Here is a 15908-nt window from a genome sequence, read left to right on the forward strand (position 1 = left end):
TGGGCATGTCTTGGAGCACTCCAGTATTAAGAGGTGATGGAGACAAGGAAGAATCAACAACAGGGGGGTAATAACTAGTGAGTTAGGAATAAAACCAGGTAGTTACTTAGAAGACAAGAGTATCAGTGAGGAGTGAATGATCAGCTTTATCAGATTCAGCTGAAATAAGTTAAATTTTAGATGAGTGCTGAGAACTGAGCATTGACTTTAACATTTAATTCATTGGTGATCAATAATAACAGATTTTGTGGAGTAGTAGTGTGGGTGAAAGCATGATTAGAGTGGGTTTAAAAGAGAATTTTCCAGGATGGGGGAATTAGGGACAGTGAATAGGGATGGGTTTTGCTACAAAGAGAAGAGAAATGGGGCAGTGGTAGGAAGGGAAAGTGGGCTTAAAGGAAGTTTTTGCCTTGTTTTTTTTTTTTTAAGTTGAGAGAAATAACAGCATGTTTGTATACAGATGAGAATGAGATGATGGAGAAAGAAACATTGGTGATGGGAAAGATTAGTGTCGCTGTATGAAACTATGACACTCTAGCTCCTGGGCTTAAGCAGTTCTCTTGCCTCAGCTTCCTGGGTAGTTGGCATCACAGGCATTCACCTGGCTTTCTCCCATATGTTTTCTTCTAAGTGTTACATAGTTTTAGTTGTTAACGTTTAGGTCTGTGACTCATTTTGAGTTGTTTTTTTTTTTTGTTTGTTTTTTTTGAGATGGAGTCTTGCTCTTTTGCCCAGGCTAGAATGCAGTGGCAGGATCTCGGCTCACTACAACCTTCGCCTCCTCGGTTCAGGGGATTCTCCTGCCTCAGCCTCCCAAGTAGCTGGGATCACAGGCACCTGCCACCATGCCTGGCTAATTTTTGTATTTTTGGTAGAGAAGGGGTTTCACCATGTTGGCCAGGCTGGTCTCAAACTCCTGACCTCAGGTGGTCCACCTGCGTCAGCTTCCCAAAGTGCTGAGATTACAGGTGGGAGGCACCACACTTGGTCTTGAGTTAATTTTTGCATGTGGTGTAAGAGATTCCAACTTCATTCTTCTTCTGTTTTTTTTTTTTTTAATAGTAAATGAAGCCAAAACTTTCTGGCTATAACACAAATTTTCATTTCTTTACATGTGTATGTACATACAGGTACTTTTGCCTTGTTACAGACAAAAACTGATTTTTTTGTTGTCGTTGATAACAGTATTGTGAATTTGAGATCTCTGAACTGAACCACAAGAAAACATTTATTTTACTCTGTCTCCTTAGAGCCAAGATTCTGGGTCAGATAATCGTATAAACACAGTCAGTCTCAAGGAAGCATTGGAAAGGTTTGATCACAGCCCAACCCCTTCTGCCTCTTCTCGGAGTTCAAGAAAATCATCTCACACAGCAGTCTCAGACCCTTCCTGTGAGTACCCTTAAGTCAAAGCAGACTTCTTTAAAGTAACTAAACTGTTAGTTACTTATATCAGCATTTCTCATCAAATGCTTCTTCTTTTTTTTTTTTTTTTTTTTTTTGAGACGGAGTCTTGCTCTGTCACCCAGGCTGGAGTGCAGTGGCCGGATCTCAGCTCACTGCAAGCTCCGCCTCCCGGGTTCACGCCATTCTCCTGCCTCAGCCTCCCGAGTAGCTGGGACTACAGGCGCCCGCCACCTCGCCCAGCTAGTTTTTTGTGTTTTTTAGTAGAGACGGGGTTTCACCGTGTTAGCCAGGATGGTCTCGATCTCCTGACCTTGTGATCCGCCTGTCTCGGCCTCCCAAAGTGCTGGGATTACAGGCTTGAGCCACCGCGCCCGGCCCAAATGCTTCTTTAAAATTATAAGTTTTTACATTTCTGAAATATATTAACCTTTCCAGTGAGTTAAAGGCACATTGCCCACTTTTAGCAAAGAACTAAGTTCTTCAAGTAGCCTATTAAAATGTGTAGGTGGTAATGGTGGTGGTGGTGTTTTTAATCATCCCTCAAAAAGAAAGGCAACTATTAGGCCGGGCGCGGTGGCTCAAGCCTGTAATCCCAGCACTTTGGGAGGCCGAGACGGGCAGATCACGAGGTCAGGAGATCAAGACCATCCTGGCTAACATGGTGAAACTCTGTCTCTACTAAAAAATACAAAAAACTAGCCAGGCGAGGTGGCGGGCGCCTGTAGTCCCAGCTACTCGGGAGGCTGAGGCGAGAGAATGGCGTGAACCCGGGAGGCAGCGGAGCTTGCAGTGAGCTGAGATCCGGCCACTGCACTCCAGCCCAGGCGACACAGTGAGACTCCGTCTCAAAAAAAAAAAAAAAAAAGAAAGGCAACTATTTATTGTGTTTTTTACTGTAGGGCCAGTAAGTGTTCTTAGGTTTGCTTTTTGAAAGTTTTTTTATTGTCTTCTCTTTATGAAGACTTGTATAATTGTCATTAAATTAGTAACTTTTTGTATTTAAAGTTTTCCTATTTAAAATATTTTCTTTGTGCTCATAAAAAGATAGAAGTAACTACATTGAATCATCTGTCATGGAGTTCACTTTCATTGAATGGTTTGGAAAAATAATTCAAAAGCCATTTTTATTAACTGAAATGCATTTTGAGATTAATCTTAGAGTACTAATGCTCTTCTAATTTTGTTGAATGACTTCAGCAACACCAACCAAAATCCCGACAGATACGAGCACTCCGCCCAGGCAGCATTTACCAGCTCATGAGAAGATGGTGCAAAGAAGGTCATCATTTAGTAGTCAGGTAAGCTCTTTAGTGGATATTCTTCTGAATAAAGATTTATTAAGAGGGGAAAAAATGATCTAAATCTTCAGAAATTCATTGATTTGTTATCCCTCTTTGTAAAGATCGAAATAGTTACTGATATGTGACGCTCAAGACTTCCTTTTTTTGTGTGAAGTGGTTGTCATATGTATCAGTCCTTTCAATTATTTTTCAAGTAAAATGTTAGTTTTTTTTTTTTTTTAATTGTGGAAAGCTCATAATTGATAGCTGTTTTATGTCTGAGTTCAAATACCAATTGTCTTAAGTCTGGCCAGCTTTTATTGAGAGCTTGTTCAAGGTGTACTATAGGAAGTTCCTTGGAAAATAAAATATAGATAGGGAACAGGCCTTTCCTGTATAGACGGGAAGACATAGCTGTATTCATCTAACAAAAATATGAGGCAAATGGTAAGTTTATTAATATGAATATCATATTGATATTTCTGCTGAAAGTACTCATGTATGGGAATGAGAATCACTTCAGTGTTATTTTTTATTTTGCTCTAGTCCATAAATTCCCAGTCTGTTGGTTCATCATTAACACAGCCAGTGATGTCTCAAGCTACAAATTTACCAATTCCACAAGGCATGTCCCAGGTATTTTTTGGTTTTTGTTTCAGTTGCATATTTGAAAATGATAAATTGCTTTTAAGCTAATGTAATTAAAAAAAAAAATCCATGCTTGCTGGCAAGCACCTGTAACCGCAGCTACTTGGGAGGCCGAGGTAGGAGCACATACACACACACACGCAGACACGCACGCACGCACATATATAATTATAGTTACAGATGCAGTGAATCTTAACCGGGGCCATTTAGGATATCTGGGGACATTTTTGATTGTCGTAATGATTGTGGGGTATCACTGGCCCTTAGTGAGCATGGTCCAGGAATACTAATTATCTTTCAGGGTGCATGACAGTCTTGCACAACAAAGAATTGTCTTGCTTAATATGCCATAACACTCCCTCATTGAGAAACACTATAGACATAAAGATATTAAAGATGAAATATAGCTGTGCATTTTGTTCTTCCTATGAATATTGGAAGAATTGAGTAACTTTATTTGTATATTCATTCTTTCGATATTTATTGAGTTCCTTGTGTGTAACAGGCATTGCAGATGCTGACAGTACAAATATAATATCTATACTAAAAAACCATTACATCTAGAGGGAATGACAGATAACTACAATTCCACATTATATTGCCTGTGCTGAAGGTATATAAGTTGATATGTAAGCACATTGTGTGAATCCTTAATGCAATCTGAGGAAGTGAAGGAAAGCTTTCTAGAATTGTTCCTTGGCCTAAGTTCAGAAGGAGGCCTGAAAGTGGAAAGTAGCCAGAAAAGGAGGGAGTAATTCCAAAAGTGATGCTGCGTTACTTTGGAGCCTAACTTCCCAACTTGTAATTTATGACTCTGTACTCTTTCAGTGCCTCAAACACATTAAAAATACTACGGAGAAATAGTATTTTTCTTCAGCTTTTCTGTTTTGTTTGGCATTAAATATACCTTAACTTAGCAGGTCTTGATTTCAAGGAATGATCATTAATAAGAGGTAAAACAGTATTTTTTTAAAAATAGCTCTATCTGGGCCAGGCGTGGTGGCTCACTCTTGTAATCCCAGCACTTTGGGAGGCTGAGGCGGGTGGATCACCTGAGGTAGGGTGTTCGAGACCAGCCTGGCCAACCTGGGGAAACCCCGTCTCTACTAAAAATATAAATATCAGCCGGGCGTGGTCGTAGGCGCCTGCAATCCCAGCTACTTGGGAGTCTGAGTAACGAGAATCGCTTGAACCCGGAGGCGGACGTTGTAGTGAGCTGAGATCACACCACTGCACTCCTACCTGGGCAATAAGAGTGAGACTCCATCTCAAAAAAAAAAAAAAAAAAAAAAAAAAAAAAAGCTCTATCTTATATGGTTATTTAAGTTATACATATATGATAGGAGATACATACTTTATTATTAGTTTTTTAATCTCAGGATTCTAAAGCATTTCTTAACATTTTATGGGAATATTTTCATGAAATAAAAGATATGTACTATATCAAAAATGTTAGTAAGCATTCATATCTCACATTTTGTTCACTAATAAAACCAAATGCTTTCCCTCAGTTCTGTGGTTTTACTTCCTGTTATCCTGCCTTCTGTGTTTGTTACTATTTTCTTTTTGTACTTGATAGAAATCCTTTAAGTGATAGCAATATAATGCTTGTCCAAGGGTACAAATAACTTTAGTTATAATAAAATAACATTTGTATGATATAAATGTTAACTTTTTTATTTTTTAATTTTTTGAGACAACGCCTCACCCCGTCACCCAGGCTGGAGTGCAGTGGCGCTATCTCGGCTTACTGCAACCTCTGCTTCCTGGGCTCAGGCGATCTTCTCTCCTCAGCCTCCCAAGTAGCTGGGACTAAGGGCGCATGCCACCACACCTGGCTAATTTTTATATTTTCAGTAAAGACGGGGTTTCACCATGTTGCCCAGGCTGGTCTCAAACTCCTGGACTCAAGCATTCTGCCCACCTCAGCCTCCCAGAGTCCTGGGATTACAGCTGTGAGCTACCATGCCTGGCCATAATTATAACACATTGACTAATTAAAAAAAAAAAAAAAAGCTTGAGGGAGTTGAGGTACTAAATTAATTTATATTTTCTCAAGCTAGTATAATTTAATATATGATATGGTCTGGTTATTGTTAATTTCCGAAATCAAAGTTGTGTGCTCTGAAATGTAATTTAGTATCCCGAATACAGACTATTCAAGATGGAGTTAAAAAGCTTTGGATGGGAAGGACATTTCTCGCTTTTACATACAGTTCACTGTAAGAGGCTACTTTAAGCCAGATTTCCTTCCAATAAAGAGAAACTCTTCCTGCTCTTACACTGTATCATGTACTGAAAATTCATGGGAATAATTAAAGAGCCTGTATAGACTTAAGAGATGAATCACCAAATTTGGCTAAATTATAAGCAGAAGAAAATAGGAGCTGCTCATGACTCAAATAAAACAGAGAAATAAGATTGAAAACATAATGTTATTTTCATTCATGTATGTGTTTATTCATTCATACTTGCCTAGTCTTTAAAAGCACATGTGCTGTACTTACCTGAGGATAGTTTCCATTGAAGATAGAAGTGAAAATATTATTATTGGTTATCTGTCATATTTTTGCAACTTTGAGTAATTCTACTCATGTACACATACAGGACATTCTAGGGATGACAGAAATTGATACAAATTAACTCCAGGTGCAGACTACTTTTTCCTTTGTTAAGGGGTAAAAATGAAGCTAAGAAGTTTAAATACGACTGGGCACGGTGGCTTGTGGGAGGATTGCCTGAGCTCAGGAGTTCAACACCAGACTGGGCAACATGTGAGACCCCATCTCTTAAAAAAAAAAAAAAAAAATTAGCTGGACATGGTGGCATATGCCTGTAGTCCTTGGGAGGCTGAAGTGCGAGGATTGCTTGAGCCTGGGTGGTTGAGGCTGCAATGAGCCGTGATCACACCACTGCATTCCAGCCTGGGTGACTCTGTCTCAAAAAAAAAAAAAAAAGAAGTTAAATTTTTTTCCAGTAAGTGATAGCCACAATATGAGCTCAGGTCTTGTAAATCCAGGGTGTGTGTGTATTCAGTCAATATCCAGTCAGAAGCCAGAAGCATACCAGAAATTTGAACAGGAATGATATAAAAAAGTATTAACGGTAACACAGATTAACTCCTAAAAGAAGTAAAGAGAACCTAAAGAATATAGGAATAAGGCTAGGTGTGGTGGCTCATGCCTATGTTCTCAGCACTTTGAAAGGCTGAAGGAGGAAGACTGCTTGAGCCAGAGAGTTCAAGACCAGCATGGGCAACACAGCAAGACCCTATTTCTACTATATATATATATATATATATTTTTTTTTTTTTAGTTTTTATTTATTTATTTATTTTGAGACAGAGTCTTGCTCTGTTGTCCAGGCTGGAGCGCAGTGGCGTGATCTCGGCTCACTGCAAGCTCTGCCTCCCGGGTTCATGTCATTCACCTGCCTCAGCCTCCAGAGCAGCTGGGACTACAAGTGCCCACCACCACGCCCGGCTAATTTTTTTTTATTTTTTGGTAGGGACAGGGTTTCACTGTGTCAGCTAGGATGGTCTTGATCTCCTGACCTCGTGATCCACCTGCCTTGGCCTCCCAGAGTGCTGGGATTACAGATGTGAGCCACCGCACCTGGCCAAAAAATACATTTTTATATTAGCCAGGTGTGGTGGTGCATGCCTGTGGTTCCAGCCACTGGGGAGGCTGAGTTGGGAGGATCTCTTGAACCCAGAAAGTTAAGGCTGCAGTGAGCCGTGATCGCACTGCTGCTCAACAGCCTGGGTGACAGAGGGAGATCCTATCTCAAACAAACAAACAAACAAAAAAAGAATATTGAAATAGCAGATGCAGAGAGCAACCACTCTGTAAGGCAGATGGAGAGTACCCAAGGAAGGAACATACTTAAAAGACTCCCCCCAAGCTGCCAACCTCCTCTCCCTCCATGCCAGGCTAAGATGCAGATCTTCTTGGGGCAGATTTGGCTCTAGCAACTGGGTAATAGAGAAGTTCACTGACATGCCACAGATTAGAGCTAGAGAGCTGGAAGCCATCAGCTGGGGTACTGGTAAAGCTTGCAGGGAAGCTGCCCACTAGGATGTCATTGAGACTTGCTGGAAAGCCACCTGCCGGGGAGCTGACACGGCTAACTGGGAAGCTTCCTGTTGGCTTCCCGACATAAGAGCAAGAAGGAAAAGCACCAGAACCAGGAGTTGAGCACCGTTCTTGGCAGTGTCCCTCCAGCACCACCTACTGACGTGGATAACTTTGTGCCTGCTGGCAAAGGAGAAATATTTTGAAGGTCCAGGTCCAATATCACAAACCAGAGCAAAGATGGGTGGATTAGGAACTAAGGGGCATAATCAGCATAGCATCCTTCACTCGTGTTACACTGCTTACTTTTCAACATTGCACAATTATAAGGAGTAAGTAATTCTAAAATATTTTGTACTTTTGCCATACGTGGTACTTCAGTTTCAGTTTTCAGCTCAATTAGGAGCCATGCAACATCTGAAAGACCAGTTGGAACAACGGACACGCATGATAGAAGCAAATATTCATCGGCAACAAGAAGAACTAAGAAAAATTCAAGAACAACTTCAGATGGTCCATGGCCAGGGGCTGCAGGTAATTGTTATATTTGAACACAAACAAAGCATCCCATTCACATTTTGGATTTCTAGCAAAGTTAACTTTTCTTAATTAAAAGTGAGATGCAAGAGATACGTTTTATCAACTCAGTTAAATAAATATTCACTGGTTACCTACTCAGTATGATTATACTTTACAGTCTCTAAAGACAATTCATTCCTGAGGGTATTTCTGTGAACATCCTTGTTTCTCCAGTCATCTTTTTTACCAGTCCAAATTTTAGTAAGTTTGAATCCATAATATAAAAATTATATTTTACATCAAGTTTTAGGTACCTCTTGGGTACAGAATTTATAAATCAATCATCAGTAATATTTTTATTAAACTACCAGTATGTATAATTCCAATTAGTCTTATATGACCAACCAGCAGGACCACTCCAGGAGACTATGACTTTGGTAAAGGGAAACGGAGTGAAAACTACTTCTGTCTCATATTATAAAGTATAATGATAAGTGATATAGAGCTATCAGTCCACAGACTGAGTAGCACCGAGTTACACTTTTTCTAACAATTGGAAACATAGAATTAAGATAACTGAAAGATTGAATATGAAGTTTCATGTTTTATTCACTAATTATTTATTGCTAATTCTTCAAAGTGACTTAACCTTGTTACTTGCTTTTTAAACGTACTTTGTAACTTGATTTTGCCTTCTTTTTAATGCTCTCATTCTTCTTTTCAATCTACAAAGCTCATTTTAACATAATCTTTATTTTTAAAGATGTTTTTGCAGCAATCAAATCCTGGGTTGAATTTTGGTTCTGTTCAACTTTCTTCTGGAAATTCATCTAACATCCAGCAACTTGCACCTATAAATATGCAAGGCCAAGTTGTTCCTACTAACCAGATTCAAAGTGGAATGAATACTGGACACATTGGCACAACTCAGCACATGATACAACAACAGACTTTACAGAGTAATACATCAACTCAGGTAATGTTACTGAGCACAGCAGGCTATGGAGTGGTCAGTGTTTGGAATGCACACTATTGCTGAAACAGAAATAAAGCTCTAATGATAAAATATCATTTCAAAATTTAATCATATTTAGAAAGTATAGCATTGAAAGTGATCATGAAAATATTTTGTGCAAATCATGTCAGTATCAAATATTTTCAGCTTTTTTTTTTTTTTTTTTTTTTTTTTTTGAGACAGTTTTGCTCCTATTGCCCAGGCTGAAGTGCAATGGCATGATCTTAGCTCACTGAAACCTCCGCCTCCTGGATTCAAGCGATTCTCCTGCCTCAGCCTCCTGAATAGCTGGGATTACAGGCACCCGCCACCACGCCGGGCTAATTTTTGTATTTTTGTTGAGATGGGGTTTCACCATGTTGGCCAGGCTGATCTCGAACTCCTGACCTCAGGTGATCACCCACCTCAGCCTCCCAAAGTGCTGGGATTACAGGCGTGAGCCACTGCACCCAGCCGAGCTTTAAAATATGTCACAATCTGTTTAAAGATGTAGTCTAGTAATTATACCAAGTTACTGTAACTTAACTATTTCTGTATGTTAAAAAGGTATGACTTGCTCAAGAGGCTGACCAGGAAGCCTGTTGGTGCAGAATAGACTGTTGGGGCAGGGGGCAGTAATGGTTTATTGACTTTTCCAGAAAATATTGGCAATTACTGTACGTCTGTGACTGTAAATCCCAAGGATTTAAATGAAAAATAGAAAAATACCCACTAATTAGTTATTCACTTTGGGCATTTAACAGAAATTCTTCGGGTATATTTTATATCATCTCTATTATAGTCACACTTCTTTCTAAAGTCATAGCTTGCCTTCCAGCAAGATATTCAAGACTAATTCATTCTCAATTACCACCAGTCATTCCTTTGTGGTTATATTTCTCCAAGAGTAATATATCCTGCCACTTCTTTCTCTGTCATATTGTCATATTGTTAGAATAATGAATTCTAGCATACTTCCCAAATAATTATTTTCAGTTAATCTGTCTATAAAATCTCTCTTTATTTTTAACAGAGTCAACAAAATGTACTGAGTGGGCACAGTCAGCAAACATCTCTACCCAGTCAGACACAGAGCACTCTCACAGCACCACTGTATAACACTATGGTGATTTCTCAGCCTGCAGCCGGAAGCATGGTCCAGATTCCATCTAGTATGCCACAAAACAGTACCCAGAGTGCTGCCGTAACTACATTCACTCAGGACAGGCAGATAAGGTAGTTGTTGTATTTCATTTGTTATTTTGAAAATTGTAAACCAATTTAATTAGAAAACAATAATTTGATTTTTTAATCAAATTTTTTAATGTGACTTTAATGTGTTGCTCACTGCAGCCAGTGTTCTTAAATTTGAAATAAACACAGAATTTATTCATTGTTTAAAGACTTCATAATTAAAGGGTAACAACAAATTTTGTTTCTTGTCCAAAAATATGCTACAAGATATTATAGAATACAGATTCTACGGCACATTGTTAGAAAAGGTTTATGACAGGCTCTGTGTCACTGTGAAGCTTTTGTCTTTTCAATATAGATGCTAGAGAATGTCCATGTAGTAACAGTGGTTAGGGTAGCTTACCTTTTTTAAGTTTGTTAAATGCTCAAAATATATTGTCTCAAATTGTCATTTATTAAAAGAAAATGTACATGAAGGCCTTCTTTTATTTCCCAGATGAGAAAAAAGTGAATTTTCAGTAATTAGCCAAGGGGTCTATAGCTAGCTAAGGTGATGAGGGAGGGAGCTCTGAACACAGAGCTTGGTGTTGTCATTTCAATGCTCAAGTGCTTAAACATGTATTACAGAAAGGTTTTGTGGCCTGCTCTGGAAAAACAACCATCTATGACTTATTTTAGTGCACTGATCACGTGAGCAGTGCCCATTCTATCCAATATATAGTTTTTTTATCCCTCACCCCCACCATCCTCCTCCAAAGTCTATTATATCACTCTGTATGCCTTTGCTTAGCTCCCACTTACCAGTGAGAATATATAGTATTTGGTTTTCCATTTCTGAGTTACTTCACTTAGAATAATGGCCTCCACCTCCATCCAAGTTGCTGCAGAATGCATTATTTTATTCTATTTTGTATGGCTGAGTAGTAGTCCATGGTGTATACATACCATATTTTCTTCACTCATTGGTTGATGGGCACTTAGGTTGATTCCATATCTTTGGAATTGTGAATTGTACTGCGATAAACATATGTATGCAGGTGTCTTTTTGATACAGTGACTTCTTTTCCTTTGGGTAGATACCCAGTAGTGGGATTGCTGGATCAAATGGTAGATCTACTTTTACTTCTTTGAGAAATCTCACATTCCCACCAGCAGTGTGTAAGTGTTTTCACCACATCTGCGCCAACATTATTGTTTTTTGACTTTTTAATAATGGCCAGTCTGGCTGGGGTAAGGTGGTATTTAATTGTGGTTTTAAGTTGCGTTTCCCTGAACATCTGTCTATTGAGGAGGACAGAAACCACATCTTAGCAAACATTTGAAGGCCTACCTAGATGAGTATGGCATCGTCCCTTCCCCAAGGGAAAGACCAGACTAGTAAAAGCAATAGAAAGATAAACAAATCAGTATTGTTTGGTATGATGAATACTTTAGAGTATTCTAAAGAGAGGAGGAAGTGAGCAGTTTTTTGTTTTTGTTTTTTTGTTTTTGTTTTGTTGTTTTGTTTTTGTAAGCAGTTTCATGGGTTGAGTCAAGCAGGTGAATAAAAGTGTGGTCAGAAAAGCTTCACTAAGGCAGAGATACTTGCCCGGACTCTTCCAGAGCTTGGCTTTTGGTGTGGGTGTGGGCACAGAGTCTAGGGAAGCATTCTGGGCAGAGGGAGTCGTGTATACAAAGCTGCAGAAGTGTGAGTTACATGAAAGCAGATTAAAGATAATGTTCTTATCACATTTACCAGTGAGCCATGGGCTAATTCAGATGTTAATTTCATTTAAGATTCCAGAGAAATCAGCACTTAGCGCTTCTGTGACTAAGTATACTTTGTAAATATTACTTATTTCTTTGGGTTTTCTTAATATGGACAATTTTAATTCTTTATTGTTTTGCATTAAAGTATTTGGTTGTGTAATATATAAAATACAGTATTTTATTTTCAAGATCTGTACTAAGTGTAATATTATATACTTTAAACAGTTTGTAAGTACAGTTATGTCATGCCACATCTATGTTAGGGTCATATCTCACTGTAATGACCAATGTTGTAAACTAACTTCATCTCACAGAAAAGGCAAATGGAAATAATATTGTTCTACAAAGAAGCATCATTTTTTTTGTTATTGTTCTTTCATTTCAATAAGAAAAGGAAGCAGGGAAAGAGGGAAAAATTAATGAATTCTAGCACAGCAGATGCTATGCTGCATTGATAAATTCATAAATTGAGAGGAGTTTTATTCGCTGTTTGAATGTCATTTGGTTTTGAATTATATTTATAAGATACAATTTTGTGTAAATTTCTTCTGTAAACCTAGAGTTTAAAAAAATTACATTATGATAGCTTTGTTTATTCTTGAACTGTATGCCAGTGTAGCAGATGAATCATATGCCACATGTATCTGACTCCCTGGTACCTAGTAATTTTATAAAAAGAAAAAGGTTCTTTTTTTATAGATTTTAAAAAAATTTTATTGTGGCAAAATACAAATGACATAAAAGTTACCATGTTAACCATTTTAAAGTACACAGTTCCTTGTCATTGAGTACAATTGTTATCATCTCCCCTAACCATCTCCAGAACTTTTTTCATCTTCCCAAACAGAAACTCCATACCCATTATACAAGTCCCCATTCTTCTCTCCCCAGTCCTTGGCAACCACCATTCTATTTTCTGTCCCTGTAAATTTGACTAGTCTAAGTACCTCATATAAATGGAATCATACAGTATTTGTCCTTTTGTGAATGGCTTATTTTACTTAGGATAATGTTCTCAGGGTTCATCCATGTTACAGCAGTTGTCAGAATTTCTTTCCTTTTTAAGGCTAAGTAATATTCCACTCTACTGTGTTTTGCTTATTCATTCCATCTGTCAGTGGAGTCTTGGGTTACTTCTACTTTTTGGCTCCTGTGAATAACACTGCTTATGATTATGGGTGTACAAATTTCTCTTTGAGTCCCTGCTTTCATTTTGGGAGGTTATGTAAGCAGAAGTGGAATTCCTTCATATAGTATTCCTATAGTAAATTTTTTGAGGAACTGCATACTGTTTTCCATAGTGGCTGCACCATTTTTACATTCCCACCAGCACTGCGCAAGATTTCTCTACTTGCTTGCCAACACTGGTCATTTTCTGTTGTTGTCTTTTATAATAGCCATCCTGTTGGGTATAAAGTAGCCTCTTGTTGTGGTTTTGATTTGTATTTCCATAATGATTAGTGTTGTTGAGCATCTTTTCATGTGCTGATTAGCCATTTGTGTATCTTCTTTGGAGAAACGTTTGTTCAAGTTTGACCTTTGCCCATTTTTTTAATTGGGTTGATTGTTGGTGAGTTGAAGGAGCTCTTAGACATTCTGGTTATTAATCCCTTATCAGAAAGATGATAGGCAGTTATTTTCTCCCATCTGTGGGATGGGAGAGTTACCTTTTTACTCTGTTGATACTGCCCTTTGATTCACAAGATTTTTAATTTTATATAGTCCAGTTTATCTGTTTATCTGTTCTTTTGTTGCCTGTACTTTCGGTATCATATCCAAGAAATTACTGCTAATGTCAGTTGCTACTTATTGCTAAATCCATTGTCATGAAGCTTTTCCTCTATGTTTTCTTCTAAGAGTTTTATAGCATTAGCTCTTATGTTTTGGTCTTTGGTCCATTTCAAGTTAATCTTTGTCTGTGATGTGAGGTAAGGATCTAACTTTATCCTTTTGAATGTGGATATCCAAAAACGTTTTGTATTTTTGTTACACGTTGATCTTGCTGTATGAATTGTTTGTTTTACTGTTATACCAAAGGGAATCTTTTAAAATGAAACAAAGTAGAAATATACAGACCTTGAAAAACTAAATTGGCAATGTCATTGGGTATTATCTTAGGTAAGTATTTACTCCACTGCCTTTTATGATGTATACCTTGTACTTTGGACTCCAATTTTTTTCCTTCTTTCTTCTAACAGATTTTCTCAAGGTCAACAACTTGTGACCAAATTAGTGACTGCTCCTGTAGCTTGTGGGGCAGTCATGGTACCTAGTACTATGCTCATGGGCCAGGTGGTGACTGCATATCCTACTTTTGCTACACAACAGCAACAGTCACAGACATTGTCAGTAACACAGCAGCAGCAGCAGCAGAGCTCCCAGGAGCAGCAGCTCACTTCAGTTCAGCAACCATCTCAGGCTCAGCTGACCCAGCCACCGCAACAGTTTTTACAGGTAATTCTTCTCCCCATGGGGAAGCTGCTTCAAACTCATTACTTTCATGTAATGAAATTAAGCATTAAGTGAACAGTTTTGTGAGTGATGTGAAAAATTCACAAAAGCTTATTGTACATTTTAAATCTCTACAAAGATAGAAAGCTTGTCCTGGTTGGCAGTTTTTTTTCTTCCCTTGCTCAGTCGTTGGAAGACTTTAGACCTGCCTTTGGGTATACCCAGTTATCAGAATTGCTGGACAGAGTGAGTGGCCTATTTCCTGCCCACCTGTTTTCTCAGTCTCTGGCTAGAGTTTCTGGAACTTAAGCAAGTACCTCTTTCCTCCTTTTTCTAGCCAATCATAAATTCTACTCTGTACAGAGCAGGGATTTCTTTGTACTGGTATGGGTGTTACCTTAAATTATTTTATTGAATTCAATCTTATAATTTTTCAGTTATAAATTAGTATCAGAGGAGAAATACCGTGGAATTGTAGTATATGTATGAGCTAAGTATATGTATAGCTAAGAACTTGGGCTACAAAGTCTAGCTGCCCTGGGGTTGAGTCACTGTTGCACCACGTACTGCGTGACCTTTGGCAGGTTGCTTACTCTTGCTAAACGTCATGTGTAAAGTGGAGGTTATAATAGTTGATACCTCATGGATTAATAATGCTTGTAAATCACTGAATATAAGAAAGACAAGGCACATAGCTGTTATTTGTGACTGCTGTATTGACAAATGACATAGACACTTGGATTAGCCAAAATATAGACACAGATATCATGTAGATAAATCAGACGGTCTCTCCTTATCTATGGGATACAGAAGAAAGTCACTAGGGTGAGATCCTCATCAGAGAAATGAACAAAACCCTTGTCTGGACCTCAGGATCCTCACTAGAAATCCGCCTTTTCCCCTCTGGCGTGGCTGGAGCAATTTTGAATGTGGGCTAGCCTGGAAGTGTGCTAGAGACCACTTCATCTAGGCCGGGCACTTAGCATTCATTTCTGAGTTATACAACATGTGATGTGATTATTGTATTCTATATTCGGGCATAAATATAGTCTTAATTTGTCACCCTTTGTGTGCTGGTCCAAATATAATCCTTGTCTGTGATGTGGAAAACTAAAACAGGCTAGTTGCCATAATATCGGATAGTCATACAGTCTCTTAGACCTTAAGCCTATGCTGCAGACATAACTGGGGTAGCTACTGTTACAAATAAAGAAATAACAAGAATTTAAAACAAGTTCTAAATTATTATGTAGGGAAAATATATCCAATGAGAATGAAGCATAAGCTAAAAAAAGGAGAGGACCTGCCTTAACATCTCAGTGTTCTAAGTTTATCAAGGAACAAAGGCCCTTAAAAGAATAAACATTCTCAAAAAAAAAAAAAAAAAAATTAGCATCCCAAAGACATAGGGCCCACAGAGAAATAAGATAGGCAGCATCTCTCATAAATACACTTGTATGTAGTTAATAAATACACAATTTGGCCTTTCTAAATTATGTTATACCTCGTTCTAAAACATGCTCCTGTTGTAATCTTATAAGGCTCATAAGTATCCTGAAGTCTTTGCCTTACACAGCTTTTCCTAATAACAAA

At 38.3% G+C, this 15908-nt stretch overlaps 1 protein-coding gene across 5 annotated transcripts in view; it reads left to right on the top strand.

Moving 5' to 3' along the window:
- The window catches only part of CLOCK (clock circadian regulator), a 125167-nt gene that overhangs the window by 100478 nt on the left and 8781 nt on the right, over positions 1 to 15908 (top strand). For all 5 annotated transcript variants that reach the window (XM_030922289.1, XM_010362918.2, XM_030922284.1 and 2 more), the window contains 7 exons: positions 1251 to 1392; positions 2605 to 2705; positions 3234 to 3323; positions 7790 to 7942; positions 8691 to 8903; positions 9955 to 10157; positions 14063 to 14318. In XM_030922289.1, coding sequence (XP_030778149.1) covers positions 1251 to 1392; positions 2605 to 2705; positions 3234 to 3323; positions 7790 to 7942; positions 8691 to 8903; positions 9955 to 10157; positions 14063 to 14318 — 1158 coding nt within the window. The remainder of the gene's footprint in view (positions 1 to 1250; positions 1393 to 2604; positions 2706 to 3233; positions 3324 to 7789; positions 7943 to 8690; positions 8904 to 9954; positions 10158 to 14062; positions 14319 to 15908) is intronic.

Source organism: Rhinopithecus roxellana, chromosome 2, assembly GCF_007565055.1.
Source record: "Rhinopithecus roxellana isolate Shanxi Qingling chromosome 2, ASM756505v1, whole genome shotgun sequence".
NCBI classification, from domain to species: Eukaryota; Metazoa; Chordata; class Mammalia; order Primates; family Cercopithecidae; genus Rhinopithecus; species Rhinopithecus roxellana.